General features: G+C 39.4%; 1 protein-coding gene across 10 annotated transcripts in view; it reads right to left on the bottom strand.

Moving 5' to 3' along the window:
* The window catches only part of KALRN (kalirin RhoGEF kinase), a 473084-nt gene that overhangs the window by 185409 nt on the left and 264499 nt on the right, over positions 1-23176 (bottom strand). For all 10 annotated transcript variants that reach the window (XR_010369452.1, XM_064435043.1, XM_064435045.1 and 7 more), the window contains one exon: positions 11628-11819. Coding sequence is in view for 9 of the 10 variants with exons in the window: in XM_064435043.1 (XP_064291113.1) it covers positions 11628-11819 (192 nt within the window). In the remaining variant the exon portion in view is untranslated. The remainder of the gene's footprint in view (positions 1-11627; positions 11820-23176) is intronic.

Raw genomic sequence — 23176 nt, 5'->3', positions numbered from 1 at the left:
ATGAGAAATAAGTGAAAAAATGAAAACACAGTTAATGAGCCAAATAGAGGGCTTTTTCAGTTGTGCTTTGAGGTCCATGTGCTGAACTTTGGGAAGCTACCATAAAGGAAAATGCATTAGTGCCTTTATATGTTAATTATATTGAGAATCTTCCTGGCTTTGATCCAATCCCTACACCCACTCAAAGAGTAGGGGCAGCTGGACGAAAACAGACAAAGACCAGGTTATTCAGGAATATTACTTCTGCTTATCAGATCTTCAAGTAATAGAGCACTTTGTAAATATAGAAAAATAGCTATGTATATAAATCATCCTGTTTTGAGGTGGGGAAGACAGTAGTTTTTTAATTTCTTGTAATTCTTAGTTCCTTTTTCAACTTAAAAAAGTTTAGGAAATTTTCTTTATAAAACGAAAGTGAAATCAGGAACTTTGTTCATTGTTAGTAATCTGCTGTTTTCTTGAAATTATTTTGTTAGGGCAGAGGAAAAAGTTTCCAGCCTTCAGAGGAAAATCCTGTGCTCTAAAGTGTCTCCAGAACCCAACTTTTCAGAAGGAGCATTGGGCATTTAAGATCTTACTCCACTTTTTGAGTAGGCTTCTAAATCAGTTTCAAAATACTTAAAACATAAGGTGTATTGTATTCACCTGGAAACAAAACACTCCCTAATTTCAGAGAGCACTCAAATATATTAACTCATATTAGCTTCAGATGTTTCCATTAATGACCTCTGTCTATAAGGATTTGCATATAAAATCTATCAGAATCTAGGTCATCCTTGACTCAGAGGCCTTTAATCCTTTAGACTCCACCAATCCCTGGAAAACCCTAATACAAAGAATCAGTCAATATTAATAAGATTAGGAAGATCTTTCAGGAAAAATTCACAATAGGAATCTGATTCCAAAACCTCCTAGGTTATGAGCTACAATTAATAGCACCTGAAATAAATTGCTGCCATGCCCCACTTGTGAATGCCACAGCAATGAAAAGACCAATTCCATATCACTGCAACGCCAGTTCAGAACAGCTGTTAATCATAAAACAGAAATCACATCCTGATTGTCTCTGCTCAGGAAAATCAGTCCCTCTCAGGGCCTGATGTTTCATTCCAATGCAAGTATTTGACCGATTAAAAAAATCCTGACTCTTAAAGCCTCAAATCACTGAATACTTTGTGCATTTCCAGTCCATGCTGTGACCTACTCTAAACTATACAGCTTAGACCAAAGAAACTGTTCCCATTAAAATCTGACATATTGCACAGCACAACTTTTATTTAATATTTTCAGAAATTGACTTCTTTTATTCTTACCATGAACAAAATTTGTGACTATTTGTTCCATTCCCATACATACTTCAAACTATTACTAAGGTACCACTTGATCCCATACAAAGGGTGTATGTAGATATATGCAGATATTGCAAATATAAAGACAGAATTTCCACATCCACCTGTGGTGACTTTCACTAAGTTTGCCAGTCATGCAGGAGTCCACAAAAGGAGATAAGCTCTGCATTATGTTACTTAAAAGGTACTAAAAAAAAAAATACAGAATCCTAGAAAACAATACAGAAGTATCACAAAAGTAACTTTTGTTCTTCCTTCAACTCATCTATGCTTTGGGGTGATTAATTGGACATGGAAAACCCAATGCATTTAGTGGTAGCACCTGAATTCAGTCCATGAGAGACCTGACTCAAACCTGACCCATGCAAACTACATGTAAAAATGTCATAATTGTTTGCTATGAGAAGTGTCAGGTAAAAACCTATCCCTAAGCCTTTAATGTTGAAGGTCCATAGTGGCCCCACAACTGAAGCTTTATTTTATCAAGGCTTTACATAAGACAACTAATTCTCCTCTGATTACTAGAACAGTGGGAAAGAAGAATGACACTTCTCCTTTCTTTTGGGATAGCATCTGGTGCCCCTCATGAATGGTGACAACAACTTTTCCATCTTTCTAGGATATGAAACACAGATAGTTTCCGTGCATCCAAGAGACAATACAGCTGTTTATTCCCAGCTACTTAATCTGATGAAATACCCTTCATTTTGCTCAATTACTGAGACCACTTAACTCGAGGTCTGAGGACACCTGTGCTTGTTACCTAAAATTAATGCTTTTCACTTAGAAAAAGGAACCACTTTAAACAAAATCTAAAACCTAAAGAGATTGCTAAGAAAACATTGTCTGCATGATTGGAATAACTATTAAATACCCAATGCTTATATGCTGCTATTTGTAAATGACAGAGATGAGTTATAATCCCCTCAAAAGCAGTTTAGAAGCACTGAGTTATGGGAGCAGTGCAAAGAACCTGTTCAATCCAGGAGATTTACTGTTGTACAGCATTTTTGCTAGTCTTCAAAACAAGGATGTTAATGGAAACAAGCAACTTCCCAGGATGGATGTTCTGCCCCTTTACTATGGCAGAGAATTGTTGTGTATGGCAGGGCAGGCCCCAAAAGGATGCTCATGACAACTCAGGAACAGAAAATTCATCACAACAATGAAGACAAGGACAGAATGCACAAGAATTCAGTGACATGTAGAAACCCTGCTGACACTCCATGAATTGCCATGTGAGTGTTCAGAAAACCAAGGACAGGCTGAGAAAGACCCCCCAAAACCCTCAAGCAGAACTGCTCCAGAGAGAGATGTCCATCAACCCTATTTCCCTCTGCTACTATGCCAGGCTTTTACAAGCCAATTCTATGGCAATAATATTTAGCTTTGTCATGACATGCACTAGGAAGTCACACAGATCCCAAGTTAGGTTAATTTGTGGCACAACTTCAGTCTGCACTTGTGTTAAGGCTGTTGAACATCTGTTCAAATGCTGTTGTGCATCCAGCTTGACTGCACAGCCTTTAGGAAATTGTCCCCACACCAACACAGTGGTGAAAATAAAACTTTCCATCACAACTAACCTTCATCACCTGGTATTTATTCACACTTACAATGCATCTAGCCTGTTTCTGTTGAAAGAACTGAGGGTTGCTGTAAACTGGAAGCATATTTCAGCAACATTGTCAGAAGTCACATTCAAGCTTTCAAGAAAACATCAACAGAAACACGGAAAACAAGGTCTGTAATGATGAGCTGCAAAGTGACCTCATGCCACCAGCAAAGTGTCACAGAATGGCAGCACACATAATAAAAGGTGACAGGATTGGATGTGACCAGACACTGCGTATGAAATGCCATGACTTCCATGGTAAGACACAACCCATGAGACTCCCTGCTGCAAAACTTAATGTTGTCAGATACCACCACACTGGTTGGGAAGAAATTACAAGTGGAAAGGGAACATTCTGTGAAAAAACCTGATCTCTCCCTGACCTCTTTCTTTCTTTTTCCCTTTTCCTGGCCAATTTCTTGACATTTATCCTTGGTTGGGCTGCATCTGGTGCTTCTGTATGATCAGGCTTTTTAATTAGTAACCTTGCCTATGGCAAAAGGATTTGCACTGCCTAAACATCTGATGCTTTTTCCAAGTCCTGCATGGACCAGATTGATATAGGACAAAATAATCTCCTCTCAAGGCAAACATGATTTGGGTAGCTAGGCTTACATCAGGGAGTGTGTAGATCCCCAGTCCAAGGTCATGTAAATGTAATTCAGGGACTATTTCATCTAGAAGAGAAAATTGATTTATAAATGAAGAATAAAATTTACACATTCTGTGCTTCTTCTGCCACCATCATGAATTGTAAAAACATGTTCCTCTTCTTGTATAATTTTAATATGTTATTTGTAATTAGGTATCTGGTTGTAATTAACTTCAGTAGCTGTCAAAATCAAATTCTGCACTTGATCACACTGCTTAGAAAAGTTCTTCCTACATTGGAAGATTTACCCAGTTTCACAGCAGTGTGATACAGGACAATTTGGTGCAGGGGAGGCTTCGCACACTACAAATGCAGCAATCTGCTAAAATAAATGCAGGTACCCTCACATTCTCCTTATTGTTAATTGGTTCTAAACATCACTTCTCAAATGGAAGTTGCAGCACCTCTTCCCTCTGTTCTTTTTCCAGTGACTGGCTGTATCTCCCACTCACAGTCTTACCCTGATCTGCTGATTTGAACTTTTTGTGTAACTTTGTGCACTATGCCCTGGGAATTGCAGAAATAAATAACTTTTGACAATTTTGAATCATTCTGCATCTTGCTAAGGACTGAAAAAACTGCATGACTTCTCTTTAATCAGTCAGTCTTGTTGGATCCATTGACTTGAGCCACTCCACTGACACAATTTTCAACGAGTTAAATAGACTCCAGTGCATAGATGTACTTCGGGTGAAAGACAGAATGTGTCTTTTGTGTGAGGAGTGAATTACAGAGGTGTACCTGTATGGCTTTGACAAAGATTTACTCAGTACAGATTATTGCAGGCTGCCCACTCTGTTGCCCTTGTACACAGCACTGAAGCCCACACACTGGAAGTGGGAGAAGCTCATCTTCCTCAGCTTCAGGAAATCAGAATGGGGAGAAATGTGTTTAATAAAAGAATGCTTTATGAAAGTTGGCACATCTTATTTAAGATGCTCATAAAACTTCCTTTTAGTCCAAACCACTGTTATCTGGAGTGTGAGGCATACAGGCTCACATTTCCACAACATGCAAAACACATGGAAGGGCCTCAAAAGCCAAGGAAAATATTTGAGTGGAGCCGTTGGTCTGTAACAATGCTGGTGAATAGCCCAAAAAATGTGGATAACAAAGTATGAACTTAAATGAAGTCTACAGGAATCCTTTGGCTAGCACATAGTGGAAGGATGGAAAGAACTTTGTTTCCATGCACAGGTTTGACTTCCTGATATTTGGTTTACGTGGCTGCATTTACAAGCATTTAATTCTCATTACTTTGATTCTATCTCTTTTACCAATCTTTTGCCATCACAGATGGCAGAATTTTATTCAGAAGTGGCCTGGCTGTGCTTCAAACTCCCCTGCTCAAGAGCAGGATGTGCTGCCAGAATGCCACAGCTCTTTTCTTTCCTAACTACTTAATGCTTCATGAAAAAAACTTGCTTCTGGGCAACAAATGGACAGGGAAGAAGGGCACCCTGTACCAACCCAGCTGTCCTGGTTCCTCAGTCCCAGATCTTTGATAGCTTTACAGACAAGATTTTGCTCTGCAAAAACCACCCCCAAAGTTAACGACTGGTGAATGTTGGCATTTTGGTCCAGGCCACAGTCTACTCTCTGGAGCTGGAGGGGGATTTGCTTTCATTTTGCTGCTTCATGGTAATTGATTGCTGATAACCCAGAGTGTACTTTGATATAGCTCGCAAAAAAATAACACATTTTATGCCAGCAGAGCCCTCTCCACAGCTACAATTATCAGAATGAGAAGCTGACAGGTGATCTGCCTTCTCCAAGGAATCTGCCACCCAGGCAAGGGACAGCACACATGGGCACTGTATGGGCACCTCTGCCAGCTCACTGCTACCATATTCTCTAATTTCTGCCTGCAAATTCTCTCCTGATGGGAATAGCAGAATATTTAGGAACTGAGTACTTTATGAAAATAGCAAATAAACACAACAAAACAGCTTTTACTTAGAATCATAGAATCACAGAATCATTGAAGTTGAAAAAGACCTTTAAGATCACTAAGTCCAACTGTCCATCTAGCACCACCAGCACACAGATTCAGCTCCCAGCAAAAACCATGGTCATACTAATAGGAGGCATACATCTAAGGTTTGATGTTTCACAGCCCCGCTGTGAGAAGAGGAGCAGATATTTTCAAAGTTTGATTTTGCATGCTGTTGTGCATCTATTTCAGCTGTTAATATTGTCCCAGTGAAGGCCAGAATTTCTAGCTTTTGAACAAAACACATGCTGCTTAATTTTAAGACTAAAAATTCTGAGATGTGAATTGGCCACTCAGTGAATATTTTATGTGCAGTGAACCCATTTGGGTCATTTTAATGTCTTATGCTTTCTTTCTTTTTTTTTTTTTTTTTTTTAATTTTTTTAAAAATTTTTTTAAAATTTTTTTTAGTCTGGACATAACATGAGAAAAGGAACAAAAGTGCTGTCCAGGACAGGAGCAGTGTGTAAGACAAACACATGTTCAGAGAACAAGACCTTTGCAGAACTTCCAGAAGTTGCCAGCAAGTGGAGTTGCTAAACTGAACATCCCCTGCATCACAAATCTTTATTATCTAGTGGGCCATTGCTCTGGAAAGTCAATATTAGCAGTAAAAGTCAAACAAATTTTTAAGTTCAGTAACATTACATTTGATTCCTGTGTCAATTCACAGTGAGTGACAGGATTACAGGATATATCCCAAAACCACTGTCATGTTTGCTCCATGATTAACTTGGATACATTCTGTCAGCTCTTCTGATGGGAGTCAATAGCAGCTGACCTCAGTCCCGTGAGCTTTCTGCTCTGTGTCCCAGCAGCTCTGCCTCAAAGTGAAGAACAAGCCCTGTCAGAATTAGTGATCTACACTGAAATAATCTTCTAATCACAATATTCAACTCAAGCAGAGAAAATTTAATTTCACAGGTCTTGGTTATCAAGTGAAATGAAGTTAGCAGTGCCTGCAATAAAACAGTTACCATTCCTGACTGATAGGGCAGCCCCACTCCATTTCCCAGCTGAGTAACCCCACTGATGTCTGTGGGGTGACCAAGGTGACCTACTGACCACAAATGATATAGGTTATAATACAGGAAGCTGCCTGACACTTAATGGTACAGGACTTAGCTCTCACTTTCTCATGGTCTTATCAGACAAGATTTTTAGAGTGAAACTTTCCATACCAGGTGCCTGCCTAAGGCTGAATTTGATGAATTTTGAGGTGAAAGGGCCAGAATGAGAGAAAGGGACAGAAAAGGTACTTTGCCTGTGTTAGTTTTATTTCTGTTCAAATGAGATGCTCCAGACCCTCCATGCTTTTAAGCAAGGGTTTGAAATTTTGCAGGGCTTAGCCTTGATGTCAAGAATACACATTATGTCATTCATGTGAACATTTTCCCAAATTTGGTCACTCAAAAGACCTCTGCCAAGTTCCAGTTTGCACATGTTCATAGTAACATGTTAGGAATCTGGCAGTTCCTTTTTCTCAACATTAAATATTTTCTGAGCATATTCATCCCCCATTCTGTGGGCCAGGTAGGCATGGCAGGTTCCACAAGGAAGTGCCTGCCCTGTGCACCTTGTCCTCCTGCTCTTCTGACCCACTAAAGAACAACAAAGCACAGAGCACACAATCTGAAAACACATTTCTCTGCCTCTCCATTTTTTTTTTGGGCTGGACTCAACACAGAACTGGTAATCTGAAGCCCATTGAGAAACAAGAAACCTAGAGGTGGTAAGACATGCTTTTCATGTCCCAAAAAACCATGAAACAATTGCAGAACCGTTTTATAGTTTAGTTAAGGCCCCATATACTATAAATGGATCGAAATTCAGTGAAGTTCCTTCTCATTGTGAAGTTAGCAACTGCATCACCAGCCAATACAACAAGTAACACAATCTAAGTCATGACTTAACTATGCAAGAGGATTTACAAATTTTTAATTATATAGAAGTGGTCACAGTGCTCTTTTCTGTCTACCTTTTAATACTTGGAAATGTAAAGTACACTGCAGAACCTTAAGTATAAAACTGTGAGACATGAAAATATTAAGATTCAGACAATGAATTGCATGTTTTTCTTTTGTCCTTGAGGGTTTTGAGTCTTCAGGGTGTAATTTTATGACATCTGCAACCTCTTCTACAGAAAGCTCAAAAAATATTATCTTTTAAACAAAATCAAATGCCAGCCAAAAATCCTCTATCATCATTTGATCCTAAAGCCAAAAGTTCACAGAAGAACATCAATTATCATGAGATTTGTGATAAAAGTGCAAGATCTGACAATCCTGACAATAATTGATTCAGATTTGAAGAAACAACCTAAATTCAATTACACTTAGTCCTGAGAGAAATTATTCAGGTATGAGTCTGTTGAATGCATTTATGCCAGTGATAATAATTTATAACTTTACCCTGCCACACAGATAATTGGATTTCATTCCCACAGTATCAGGTTTCAGCTCACACCATCAGAAATGCCTTGGTCCAAAAGGGTACAAAAATATTCACTACAAACTAGAAAAGCATAAGGAATGCTATAGGACAGTGGGACACACAAAATCTTGTTTACTTACAGGCATGGCAATAGGACACCATTACTCAAGAATTATGCCCCCAACAATCACTTAAAGGACTGCTTCCAATTTATGCCTCTAAAGTGTTATTACCACACCAAAAAATCCTCATTTCAGCCTATTGTATGTATTGTTCAATAAGGTCACTTAAAAAACCCATCAAAATTATTGTTATGCTTAATTGACTGTGGTTTTGATATTCCTGGAACTGTATGAGTCAGTTTTTAGCAGAAGGGACCTTCTTTAATGCTTTCACATGAAATAAGCAGTGATTCAAGTCTACTGTAGTATAAAAAACCACTCTGGACTTACATTACCCATGGGGATATCTACATTTAAATGACTCCCTAATTCAACACTACCGATTGTCCTGAAGAAAATACAAGGAAGACTGACTACAAAAGGAAACATTACTTTGACAAGAATAAAAAAAGTAGTAGCAGTTAAAAGTTTCTCAGATGGTGAGAATCTGAGCAGTTGCATGTGGAGATGAAGAGGTGGGCAGAGTACAGGTGAAGGAGTGAGAAGTTCACAGTCAATGAACTCATCCACACTTGGGAATTACCACATCAAAAACACAATTCACCTGTGCTAGGAAGACTGTCAGAAGAAACATGCTCATTGGGAAGATCTTCAGAATATTTCCAAAAAAAGGAAAAGTATCAGTAAGACCAATTCTTTCTACTTAATTTACTCTTTCACCATTTGTGTCTCAATAGATTAATACAACATGAAATAATGAGAATTTGTGAAGCTTAGATGACAAATGCATCTAGGCCATCATTTCCTGCATCAGGGTCAAAAAAATATGAAGGGAATTTTTTTATTTCAAGGACATAAGAGAAAGAGCTGTTCATAGTTTAAGAAATAGTTTTAAAAACTACAAAGGATGAAGTTAATAATGGTGGGTATTATTAAGTAAGTGATAACATCTTCTAGAATATTGCAAAATATTTCAGGTGTTAAATACATTAACATGGCAACCAAACTACTTCTCCTCACTCCAAGACACTCCCAGGTGATGGGTTTGGGTGGTCACAGCACTTCCAGCCTCAGGCCAGCATGGCAGGTAGGAGGGCAAGGGAGGGCTCTGTGAGCACCAGGACTGGAACGGCTCCTGGTAAACACCAAGAATGGACCACAGATCTCCCACTATTTTATTGCTGATGCAGCAAAAGGATTCTTTGCCTTGACATCTGCTGTGATTTAAATTTATCTCTTACTATTTAAATTTACCTGTTTTATTGCTCATATTGAAGAATGACAATTACATTGGTTAACTTTCCATTTTACAATACGCAAGAAGGGCCAAGCAAAGCCAAGCAATGACTAATTTCTACCTAAGCCAATCTATTTATAGCATAAAAAGGCAAATGAAGATACAAACACATGCTAAGGCTCTCCTGTTGTAATGCTTTACCCTTTACACCAATTCCCCCCAGGCAGTCTTTTGTTATTTCACTGTGTCTGTCGGGATTCCCACAGCTGGCAGACAAAAACTAAATCTTGGAATTGAATCCTGTCTGCAGCAACTTCCTCACTTAATAGTTTTGGCAAAAACCCCTCAGATATTGAGCTGTGTGGGTTTCACCAGTGCAGAAACACGTCACTGAAGGAGCCAGGTGGTGACACACAGTGAAAACCACTGAACCTGCAGAAAATCAGTGTTTGGCCCCTACAGGAGTGAATTAACATGGGGTAAATAAAGACTTCCCCTTGCAGAGCTCCTGGGCATGGTCAGACTTTGGGGAACTCGTGGAGACTGAACAACTTTATCAACCCAACCCAGTGGCTGTCCTTCATTATGATGGACGTGGGTTCCTGTGTCCACCCTGATTTTGCTGCTGTCCCAGCAATGCTACAGCTCCCTTGACTGTCCCTCTGGAGAGGGAGTCACAGAATCATACAATAGTTTGGTTTAGAAGGGACTTTTACAGGAGAGAGGCACTGAGAGTCTGTCCACTCTGGATCTCCTTAAAAATGACATGAATTGATTACTGAAACACATGACAGAACCAATCTGTCTCACAGGAAAACATTAATTAGGCAAATACTTAGCATTTACTCTTAATGTCTAGAGAACAGCATTGATGTTAGCACAGAAGACAGTTTTTAAAAATAATTTTTAAAAAATGTTAATTTTTAATACATCTGCATTTTTATTCACCAAAACAGAGCTCATTAAAACCAGGTGTGTAGAGCAGGCAAACTCCCTTCTTGTTGAAGAAGAACAGGAGTATAATGCACTGCAATCCCAATTCCTTCATACAGGGAGGCTTTATTTCCCAAAGCCACATTAGGCTACACAATACCACTAACTATCTTATTTTTTACTCGTCATCACCTGCATAGGTGAATCAAGGTTAATCACAGCAGGAAACTGTTCTGAAATCATTTTTACAGAGGAAATAACCAATTAAGTTTCCCCAGTGACAAACCAGCATAGCTGCAAGTGTTTCAGCAACTCTGAGAAGAACAAGCTGAGAATTAACTATATTTTAGTATACTGCAGAAGCAGGATTTAAAAGAAAAACCTTTATGTACCAACAGCTATAACTGTAAAGTCCATCTTCCATACACATATGAATAAATAAATGTATGCATGTACCTTCTACTTCAGGGGCTCCCCTACACCCTGAAGCCTGATACATGCCTCTTGTTTGGAACATGTAAATCAACAAGCAGAGACAAAGCTTTCAGCTTCTCAGAGTATCCTCCTGATCAAGTGTGCCTTCACAAGCAGATGCTGCAGAGCATGAAAACAACCATCCTGACTAATTCCATCTTTCTCAGCAGAAACCCTATCTTTAAAAGTCACTCACCACTGAATGGCCTTTGGACTGCAGAAAATGTGAAGTATGCTTTAATTACATCCCCAGTGGCCTCCCATTTGATGTCCTGTCCACTGTATCTCCTCTGGCAAGTCAGTCTTATCTCTGGATATTTTTCAATTACACTAAACAGCATTTATTCAGGTCCTCACTGATTCACTGTATGAGTATGTGGCTGTTTTTTCTTTAGAAGTTGTTTTGAAGTCTGCCTCATTAAACAATATAAGATTTCTAGTAACACATAATGATATTAGATACATTAATTAACAGTACATTTAAATAGAATCCTCAGAGGATCATGCTGCTGGCATGTTTTTACTTAAAGTGTTAATATCAACTCACGTTCTTACAAGAGAATTCTTGCTTTCTAACAATACATTCTAGTTGTGATTAAGCACCACTTGAGATGGTGTTGCTATATTTCAGTGTACTGTAACATTCATATGTTTCACGTTTTATTTCCTCTTTACAACAGTTATTCATATGCATTAAATGAACTGGATAATATCAACCCAGTGTGGTGAAAATGCCTTTTCTCTGTTATCTGAGTTTTCAGAGACAGCCTCTTGTAGCCCTCTACAATACACAGCAAAAATCCCTCGTGCACCTCTTACCTCTTTGGTGTGGGTATGGAAGGAGACTGACATGTCCAAGAGAAGTTTCCTCTGTTCCACCCTCCGGACAAAGTCCTGAATCCGAACTTCCAGATGCCGGGCTGCTTTATAGATCTCTTCAGGGTCACATTCCCCAGTCTGAGCCAACTGCTCTGCAGCCTCCAAGAGCTTGTCTGCATTGGTGTATGTATTCTACCAGCAAACAAAGCAAGAAACACAGTATGAGTAATACAACTGTGGCAAGTAAACCCCTGAAAGAGGCTGTTTATCCTTATGGCATGAAAGCAAGTATTACCAGAGTTTTAAAACAATAACAATACTTCTTGGTGGCATTGCCATCTGTGAAAGGAGAACATATAAAGCCACACAGACTAATGCTGAGTACACATGAAATTATTTCTTATTTGAAACACACCACCTCAACCCAATCCTGCCAGGCACGGCAATAGGACTTCCCATTTGTTTTTTTTCCAAGTTCCCTGCAATTTCTCAAAGATAATGGCATGAAGCAAGGGGGACTCACCAGCTCAGAAGGCTACAGTTCCTCACGTGACACTCAGCCACCAGCTCACTGCAATGGCCTCCCAACTGCTCTCACATTACACTGTGTAATCATGTTAGCCTGAGATGTCTCAGCTCCAAGAAACATTTGCCTTTCACTGGCTTTTGTGAGACAGACCATGTCTTCAAACTCCTTCTATGGTTTTTTCTTCTTGTCTACTGTTCTGCATCATGTTTCCAGATGGAGTGAATCCATGTGATTTGCTTGCAGCTGCCAGTATGCAATGCTCAGTTCCAGTTTGCCCAGGGCATGTACCTGCCTTACATTACACAAGAATTTGAACACTGCATTATCCTGAATAGATTTACCCCACAGCCATGGCCTTTATTATATGAGGTGTAGGACTCCTGCTTCACAGAGAGGGAACAGAAGAACCCAGAAGCAAATTAATGTACCCAAGATATGCCAGACTGTCAAGTAAGAAAGGGGAAATCCATCCAACTTGCCTCACGCTTCAAGCTACCTGCTCATTCTTTCTCTTTTTTTCACATGTCTGGAAAACACCACTCAACTAAAACAGCACAGAGTCTCATGAATAACAGGAAAAATGGAAAGTGAGTGCAACCATCTTCTCCAGAACCATGGAGCTATGCCTTAGTCAGCTTGGGTAAACTAAACAGAGCCAGCCCTTGCTGTCATATAAAAGTTTTCTTCACTCAAGATGAGGCCAATGGCTTTTTGGTATTCAACGCTTACAAAAACAAGGAGAGACAAAGATATCAGCTTCAGGGTGTTTCCATTACTTGGCTAGATCTTTGGATAAAGATTAACATTGGCTTGAGGCTACTCTCACTGGGAATTTTAACCTCTGCTTCAATAGTAGAATTGTAGCACCTTCCTTGTCAAAATCCTCCTCAGTTTAAAAATGCATTAACTTGGTGTATATACACAAAATACCTCTAACACAGTGGACACACACGTATTTCTGACATTACACAAACACTGTCAAAAATAAAAGCCATGGATCAAGCCATGTTGTTCCTACTCAGATAATATCCTGCTGCAGTCAACAGTTGTTGTTTGAGAAAATGTTCAGTACAGAGATGGAGCACTGACCTCCAAGTGTTTAATGGAGGAAAATATTTCCAGTTATAAAAAAGCATAAAGAAAACATCTCATTCACTGTTCATTTTCCCAGTTTCTGAGGGCTGACTATAAATATCCGGTATTTGCATTTCTCCTTTTGGACTGTGAAGAACATATTTGAGACAGTTTTGTTACCAATAGTAAATTTTTATTCCCTCACTTTCAGGCTACTGCTATAATGGTTAGGCTGTTAACAGCAGCAAAATTTTATGTTTTAATAATCATTTTTTGGAAACCTCTTTAGCTGAGAGTTTGTAAAAAATGTTCCATTTAATGTGATCTGAATTAGGGTCCAGTTTCATTTAACAGTATCCTTTCTGAATGATCCTCTTCCTCTAGTATTTGGAGCAGATGCCAAAGCTAGCACAATTTTTTCAAAGTCTAGTCCACATCAGTGTTTTTCACACATTACCAGTACAACAACTCACACACCAGTCCAGCTCCCTGAGCACAAGACTGTTCCTGCTCTTATATGTATTACATAGTATTCTTGTAAATGCCTTCCCTCTCTCCTTGTGGCACAGATTTGGGACACAAAACAGTTTTGTTGGAATACAGTATGGACACAGATTTTCTGCATTTGTCCCTGAGACATTTAAGTCCATCTCTGCTGAAAGCCACACAGTTTACTGACTCCAACATGTGCTCTGTCAAGTTACCTGTGGAGGAGATGAATTCACAGATACAATGACCAGATGTAAATACACTGGTGGAAAGCATGTAGGCTGGACCCTAGACTTTGGGGGAGAAAGAATGCAGACTGGCCTCAACAGAGGCTCTGGCCCCACTGCACAGACAAAAAAAAAGATGTAGCAGCCCTTTTGCATTACACAAGGTTCTCCAAAGGCAAAGGAGATTTTCTGCAGGGAAGCTGACTGGGTGTGGAAGGAGCCACACTCAGTGTTTTCCCTGGGCTGTGACAGGCACTGTCAGCATAGAGGGATGCTTCCATGAAGAATGCATACCTCATTTTGGATGTGTTTGTATAAATATGTCATGCATAAAAGGCTTGAACACAGCACATTTTGAGTATGGAGACATTTTTCTTAACCCTCTTTTCCTATCTTTGTCCACTGAGGTCACAGGTAAGTGTCTGGATTTTAAAACAGGTGCAGTTTACGATAGGAAAAACAACTAATGGTTCTATTCCTACCATTCTAGAAGGAAGGTGCTGAGAGATTTCCAGCTCACTGTTGCAGATTTAAGAGATTTAGATACATTTCAGATTAGCAGCCACATTTGGGAGCTAGCCACCCTTGCCTTGAACTCCTGAGCTTGATGTGCTCATGAAAGGACTGTCCTCCCTCAGCTGTCGAGATGTACACACAGCACAGGCCAAATAAGCCAGAGGTTACTCATTTGCTGAGGGCTTTCTCTACTTCTCTTCTGTTTGTTTGCTTAAAGTGCACATAAATCACACCAGATGTTGTTACACATATCAAATATTTTCATGTACATCTATTTCTCTACAGGCATTGAACCAAAGTGCTGTTGAAGCTGAGAGCTTCATCCTGGTTGGTGCTACAATGCTGCACTGCTTCCCTGCTCCCTACATTTTCATCCTGAGCTTGCTCTCGTATTAGTAATCTCTTTGGGGTACAGACCCTTAGTTTATTTGTTGGAAGCACTTTATACTTTTTTTTTTGTGACATAACCCTGGATCAGCCAGGGTGAGAATCCAAGAGAGAATTAAGTTCTACAATGAAGAAAAGCATGAACTGTCTCCTTGTCCCACCATACCCTAGCAGAAGAGGTTAGCTCAGATTCCCAGCTGAGATCTGGCAGAAAAAGAAAATCCATGAGTTATAAAATTACATGCTTTCTGAAATTTTAGGATTGCCTTAACCCCTGAGAGAACTGTCATGTGCAAACCCTTGAAATTCTCAGTGAACTCCTGACTGGCATTCCACACTTCTGTACCATTTCATGCACAAAACCAACTTCCACCTTATATCTCTTAATAATCTTTGTAGACCAATCTTTGCATAATAACCTATTTCAATCATGAAACCTGCAAACACAAGCAAATCAATCAATCAATCAATCAATCTATCTATCTACCTATCTATCTATCATCTTCGTGAACTTCCTCACATTTCTAAGGTATCATTCAATTTAACACAGCATTTTGGTTTTGGCCCATGTTCATTTACAGAAAATTATTCCATGTAGTTTTTATCTTTTGCTAGGAACTGCACATGTAAGTAGTTTATTGCTGCATGTTTTTAGGCTGATTACATTGAAAATAACTGTGTCTAGTGATAGTCCAGGGCAGAGTTCATGCCCTTAATCTGGACAATTTTTTTCCAGAACAATCTGCCCCTGCATACTATTTTACAGCTGTTTATTGTATTTGAGGGATTTTCATGGCAACCGTCTCCAAGTGAGCCATTCCCATCAGCCAGAGAAAGATGTTTGTTGTAAACATCAGGATAAACATAGAGGGGGGAACTGGGCAGGTGATCAGGTACATGATCCCATTAAACACAAACTACATACCCCAGACCTCACTTCCCAAGTAGAGGCTGAGATAAGGGGAATAAGGTAGCACTAGTCTGTATTGACCAAGTTCTGGGGCTGTGTAAGCCAGATCTAGGCAAAGGTTCCTTGTACTGATTCAGAGAGCTTTGTCACCTGGGTTTTACCATGAAAAAGGCAAGGAAGAGATGGCATCTCTGAAGGCCAGGAAGTACCAACTAGAGAGAGAAAGAGGACTAGCTTAGATCTGATATTCTTGACTAAAGACAAGTGATATGAATCCCTCATTATGCCTGCGGGCTGAAGTTTAGGAGACTTATTAGGCTTTCTCTGATGTGATATCTCCTTTATGTTCTTTAGAGTCGTGACTCGACTCCAGTACCAACGATGAAATGTCTGTGTCAGCACTCCTGCTGGGAAGTTGAGACAAAGTTCAAAGCCTGATCCATCTCCTACTGAAAACAGTAAAAAGGATTTTACTGACTTCAGGGAGAACTGGGTCAGCCTTCTAACCATCTCCCCAAGATCACAGGAGAGAAAAAATGGCAAAGGGCTAAAAATAGAACTCTGGAGGAATGGTACCTGTTCTGTGCAGCGAGTAGAACTCCTGCCCAAAGAAACTACAGCACGATTCGCTTCGGCAAAACTGTAATTACAGAGCTGATTCTGCAGTTCTTGTCAAGCCTTATAAACTATTGTTATCCTTAATTATAAAGCTCAGTTACTGCTATCAGATTGTTTGCTCAAGCTACTTCATTAAAATTAGCTCCACTATTTGTTGAGGTTAAGTGATCTCACAGTCAGGCCTTTGTGAAGAATTATATCTTTAGTAACTTGATATTCTAAAACTAAAATAAGTAACCACAATGAAACATTTCTTTGATAAATAAATCTGGGGTTTAAGGAAGCATCCATCTTTGTCAAAAATCCTCCTCCCTTAAGAAGGGCAAAGGCTAAGTGCATATGATGATCTAATATAAGTTGTGATTTTATTCCGTTTGAATTGCACATAATCAAATCAAGACTTATATTCTTACATGTACTCTGTGGTTCTAATTCAAAACAGACTTACCAGGAATTACAGTTACAGAAGTTATAGGCAGAATATCTCTCTGAGGTAATGCAGCCACTCACTCTGTCAGTACAAGATTGTTCCCCACTATAAAATAGAATGGAAACTTCTTCAGGCCTTTTAAAAAAATATCCAGGCCAATGAAATTTCCATCAGCACCTTTTTCTTCAGACTGTTCTTCCCTTAAACATGGCAATTCATCTTTAGTTTTTCTCGTCATAATTTCACCCCAGTTCTCCTTGCACTGATATCATGCTGATACTAATGACTACTTTATACCTCCAGTAATTTCATTATTTCAGTGAATTGTATAAAATATTATGCATAATATATTGTGTATATATATGTTTTAAATACAAAAATATGGCATTTTTCAGTATTTAATTAGATATTAAATATTCCCAGGAATGACAAGGTGGATACAACCAAATCCTCACTGACCATTGTGAAGGACCAGATATTTCTCTGTGTATTGTTGCTTTTATTTATGTTTCTTCCTCAGGGTTCATATACAAATCAAGATGAATTTATTACTTGAATTTAAAAGGTTGACACACATTACATCAACTGCTGAAATGCCAGACAATTTGATTAAAAGCTACCTTATACCTTCAAACTAATAAATAAGCAAGATTAGAATTAATAGCTGGGAATACATTAGCTAAAAGAATTCCTCTTTGTGCTATTTCATATTGAGTGCTTACTTTAGATTAAAAAAAAAATAAATTGTTGGCTATGGTGTATTTCATCCTACCAATTGTTCATCTCAATCAGTAGTGCACTCGTACATCAAGTAGAAAACACTCCCATTACCACAATCATGCTAATTAACTCCAGTGTGATCACAATCATTATTCAATGAAATGCCAGTGAAATATATAGTGAAACAATGTTTTAAATTACATTTAAAATCACACATCTCATCCAATATCAATAAGTGTATAAAGACACAGAAATGCACATCTGTGTGTACATAGCACAAGTACACAAGGTACAAAAGCTTGCTTGGCAAAGATCTCCACTTCTCAGCCATCTTCAGTGTCATCCTGAGACCAAGAGAGGTGGACAGCTGGGGAAGCAAATTACAGGTAGGCTCATTTTGTGCTTATAAGGATATTTCAGTTTTTATTTTCTGCTACCTTACTGGTCTTCTGGTAAAAGCATATCCAACCAGAATATAAAAATGAGATGATGAAATAGTGCTGTTCCAATATTTTATGGTCTTTAAAAGGATCTACAAGAATTAGGGAAGATATCTGTAATTGATGATTATTGGCTAGATTTTATTAGAGTATTCTGTCCTTGGTAATATACATGAAAATAGCTTGGTCCTTTAACTTGGGAACACCCTTGTACAGGAACAGGAATGTGAAAGTGAGCAGAAGAAAGGAAAGAAGGACAATGAAGACAACAAAACAATACTTCTGGTGCCAAACATGAAACCAAACTCATACTGCTTGGTGTTATCCAGCACAATGAGTACCACTAAAACAGAATTATCACTGCCCAATTTCATAATTGAGTAACTTGCAGAGTGTACAACTGAGAGCTGCTCAAGTGACTGAATGGTAACTGAGCCTTTGAAATTCAGCAAAAAATGAGCAAAGCATTTTCTTTTGTGGAAATGACAAGGAAGCACAAGAAGGCAGACTGTCAGGAGTGAAATGCAGCTCATTTTGAAAGCTTCTTAAATGATTAATATCATCAGAAAACCCAGGTGGTTCACAGCAAAGCTCCACAACTTCTTTATGATAGGGGCAAAAGGGAAGGCAGGTGGAGAAATAAACACAGAGCAGCTCCAAGGTGAGCAGCAGTCCAGGAGGGCATGGTATTGTTTTCTGTCCCAAAAGCTCAGATCACATCTTTCCTGAGCCCTACAGACATGAGTGCAATCATGACAGCTTTATCAAGTCTGGTTGGTCTCTGGAACTGAAATAACTCCAGGCATTCTGGGTTTAATATCATGGTCATGGTTTGGAGATTTCAAAGACAACAGCAACAACAGTAATAAAAGGCTTTGGACTGTCAGCAGCACTGGGAAAAGCCAGCACCAAATACAACTGGCATCATGGTTGCCTTGAAAACAAAAGCAGAAATAAACTTGTGAGAATTCCGTGCCTATATTTTTTATAAAACCTAATTTAAATAAGACAGCAAAGCATTTCCATTCCATTTCTTCCATAACCACTACCCTGACTCAGCTATGCTCTTATTTCCATCAGTGTGAAGATAGGTTATAACACCTTTCCTGAAGCCCATTCGGAGTGGCAGGGGACTGTTCACAGAATGAGCTAATGTTTAACAGAAGAAAATTTGGCAAAACTTTAACCCACATTCTGCTGATCTTTCAGCTTAAGAATTCATACATAGCTGAATATTGAGCACAATGCAGTGCTGCATATAAATCACATAACAATCTTTCTTTTTGTCTGGTAATATATGACAAAAATGCAACACAGGCTGCTGCAAAAAGGTAAATGTACCACTAATGCATCACAGAAACTCCAGATTTGCAGCAAACTCTTTTTTCTTTTTTTTTTTTTTTTTTTTCACAAGTGAAAGGCCATCTCTGACAAGCAAATTGATTTTTGGCAGAAAAAATACAGAGGAAGATAAGCCACATCATTTTAGCACGGTCAGTGCACTGCTGCTACCTGAGGAAGGATGCAAAGATTTAATTAAATTTTTGCTGCTGCTCCGTTGAAATACAGGTTTCCTCCCTGACATGCTGCATTGCATCAGCTCCTGTGCACCAGCCCAGGTGGGAGTGGTGCAGAAAATGCTCTCAGTGAGAGCATCACATCTTGTGGTGCCATTTCCTAGCACAGTCTCTATTCTCTCAAGATTCAGAGCCAAAGCAGGGAACCCCTTGGTGTTCTCCTGGGTACCTCCAATTTGCCCTGTTAAATTTAACTTCTAGCAAAGAATCACTTAAAAATTCATCACTTAAAAAAAAATCAATTTCTTTCCAGAATAAACCTCACACTTCAGTACCTTGCCTTCCAGAAACAAACACACAATTTGAATAAAACACCAACACTTCTGTTCACAATTTGGGTATTTCCATTTTGCAAAAGGAGGTTTCTCAGCATATTCTGTCAACAGGAGTGGTAACACATCACCCACCCACCACTCAGATAAAATCCATCCCCATCTCCCTGCTCTCTGGACCTCAGATAATTGCATGGAGAATGCCCCTCTGCTATCTGCAATAATAAAGCAGTCTCCCCCAGCTTCAATTAAAACTGAAGTAACTTTTTACTTCACCTCCTTGTTCTAGCTGAGCATCTTTAGGAGCAGGTCAGCAAGACAGTCCCTTTGGATTCAGAATCTCTGCACTGTCAACATTAATTCATCTCTCTGTCATGGTTTCCACCTTGGAATTTGTTTCAAATGAGTAGAAACCATTCTCTGAATCTTGTTAGATTTATAAATCAATTTTTCACCACCATTACTTCCCTGACAAGTGAACTGTCTGTATGGCTTACCCATCAAATCAGTTCTTCAGAGGTGCCACCACAGCAGGATGGACTAAAGGCTTTGTTTCCCTAAAATTTCAAAAGATTAAAATCTCTTTTAACACCTAAGAATACTTATATGGAGGAAAAATGGAAGGAGGTTTCACTATCCTAGAAGAAACAGACCATTGTATTTATTTTATACCAGACTTATTCCTATACTTTAGAAAAGTTCCAGACAGGAACTAACATTTCTCATCTTGGCCAGAAAGCACTCATATGGGGTGCACTATAAAAATGTGTTCTACTGTGTGAATGAAATTCAATTCAGCTTATCCATAAGCAAAACAAAGATTTAGAAAGATATCATGGTTTTATTTCTGGCTCTTATTAGGGGGCCACACATGATCTGAGATAAATATATCTTAATAATGACTTACAGTGAGAGATCTGGTACAGAGGCGTTCCCACCAGAAATTTTCATGCTATAAAACATACTGGCTTCTGGCAAGTAGTAGATTTCCATGAATATTGCAGGCAAATGAGATACTGCCCCTATAGTCAACATCTGCCATATTTTTTACTATTAAAAAAATCCTGACAGCTTTCTAGTCTATTCTTTATTTAGTGTTGCTGAGTCCCTCCTTCTCCCTATCCAATCCCCTTCAAAAATCCCAAATCATCCCCCAAAGGATAAGACTGGCCATGACATGAGACAAAAGCAAAGATCAGAGAAATTTTCTTTGAGCTGTCTTTTGATCTCTCTCTGCCTGCTGTACCTTTGCCAAACCCCACCCTGGAGGCATGTCCAGCAGGTCCAAACAGAAGTCCCATTCCTCAGCATTCTCATTCCAAAATAATCTCCTTTTTCACATCCCAATGTTAGCACACAAATCGGCTTCTGCTCTGTGCTCTGAAATCTCTCTTTTTTTTTTTTTTCGTCCCACATTTACATGTGCCTATAAAAAACCTAAATTTGAATGGTTAAATGACCTACTGACCCAATTCTCCGCCCCAAGGGGGAGCACACTCGGGAGAGATGACTGGCATTTCAGCGTGGCTGCACAGCCCTGACCCTGTTGTGGGCCTGCTTCTCTCCTATGTGGTTTTCAGTGCATGACAGAGCAGTGAAGCCTGAGCAGTGCCCATCACTCAGTGTGCACTGAGGGGCTGTGCTGTGGCACAGATAAAACTGTGAATCCTTTGGGAAGGGGCCTGGAACTGGGAGGAGCAGCTCTCCACCCTGAGTCAGAAAAGGTTTTTTGGTTTTTTCCCAAAGGACAAATAGTCTGAATGCATTCCTGACTAGGTAGTATTTATCTGAGCCACTTTTTTGGTGGGAGCAAACACCTACCTCTGATTTTTAAGAGGTTTCAGTTAGGTCTATTTTAAGCCTAAAACAAACCCAAGAAACAGCAGAAAATAAGACTCAGATGGTACTAGACCCTTCCCCACCGTGGAGCACTGCAGGTTTCCAGTCCTTTGTGCACTCATCTTTGATATGTGGGCATTGACAAATCCAAGCTCTGGTAGTCAATATACATCTCAGCCACTGGCAAAATAACCGGGAGCCAGAGGCCAAACCCTAGTGGTCTCAGCCACCTCTCCTCCCCAAGCAGAATACCTTTCACTGCAGCCCACAGTGCACTCACTTCAGCTGACACATTTGACATCCCATTCCCTGATACTAAGGAGTCACAGCCACCCTTTTACACCGTGCACTTCTGAACTGAGCCTTGACATTATTCCAGAGGAGGCAACAGCAGGCTAAGAATTCTGCTTGCTGCAAAGCTGGAGATCTTTGTCACAAAGACTCACCTATGCTGCACAGAAAAAAACAGCACTGACAAAATCTCATGCACTGGATAAAACATCCTGATAAAAATGAGAGCTGTGTGTTAATAGGAGCCAGTGCTATTGTTCTGGAGCACGCAGTGGTTTCCATTCTGTCAGCTGCATACTAAAACAGGCAGTCATGCTAAACTAACACGTGTGCACATGCTCACTGACAAGTCAGAGACACCGCCTGTCTCAGTTCCTGACTTCTTGCAAATTCTGCAATTTCTTTCTCTCCAAACAAGCTTCATTTCAAATGTAGAGGCAGGAGAAGTCTGATTCTGCCTGCTTTTCTCATGTCAACCTTAGAATTTCTCTGCCCAGCTCAGCAAAGGAGGAGAGAGCTCTGTGTTTCTGCATGTGGTGGTGCTCTGAACCAGACACTAAACAAAGGTGCCTGAATGCCTCAAACCAGAAGCCATTTCCATAGTGACACAAAGCAGTGCTTCCTTGGGACTCAGTTATGCAAAACCAGACCTCACAGACCACAGCTATGGAGGGCAATATTAATGGCTGGGTTACAAGCACTGAATCAACAAGTGAATTATTTATATGCACATTAGGATTTTTGTCCCTATTCACACATGTAATTCGAAAAGTACTCTGTAAATCCACTGAGGTTGCCCTATCTTTATACAGAGAAAATTGAGACCTGAATACTATCACAGGAAAGTAAATTTTAAAAATAGGTTTATATGCAATAAAAAGATGGCTGAACACTTTCAATTTATATATAACCAGTATAAAACCTCTGCAATAGTCTCATAATGCAAGTGTAGTTTTTAGACAATTCAAACATCTGATAAGGGACTAAGAGAATATCCTTCATCTGGACAATTAGGGATCCCTGACTGGGAAAGAAGAGAGGCACAATCACATTGCCAAGCAGCTTCTCTGCAGTTTAGAGCCATCAGAGCGGATTCTCCACTCTTCAGAACAAGTTAATTATAAGCAATGTATCTGAAATTGGAAGTGTGATTGTGTTCTAAATCTGGTGCGGCAGAGTGATCAACGGAACTAAAAAAAGATTTACTTTCTGTAAATTTTATTTACAGAA

This window comes from Passer domesticus, chromosome 10, assembly GCF_036417665.1.
Source record: "Passer domesticus isolate bPasDom1 chromosome 10, bPasDom1.hap1, whole genome shotgun sequence".
NCBI lineage: Eukaryota > Metazoa > Chordata > Aves > Passeriformes > Passeridae > Passer > Passer domesticus.
The sequence above is the reverse complement of the archived record's forward strand: the minus strand, read 5'-3'. Positions and strand labels throughout refer to the sequence as shown.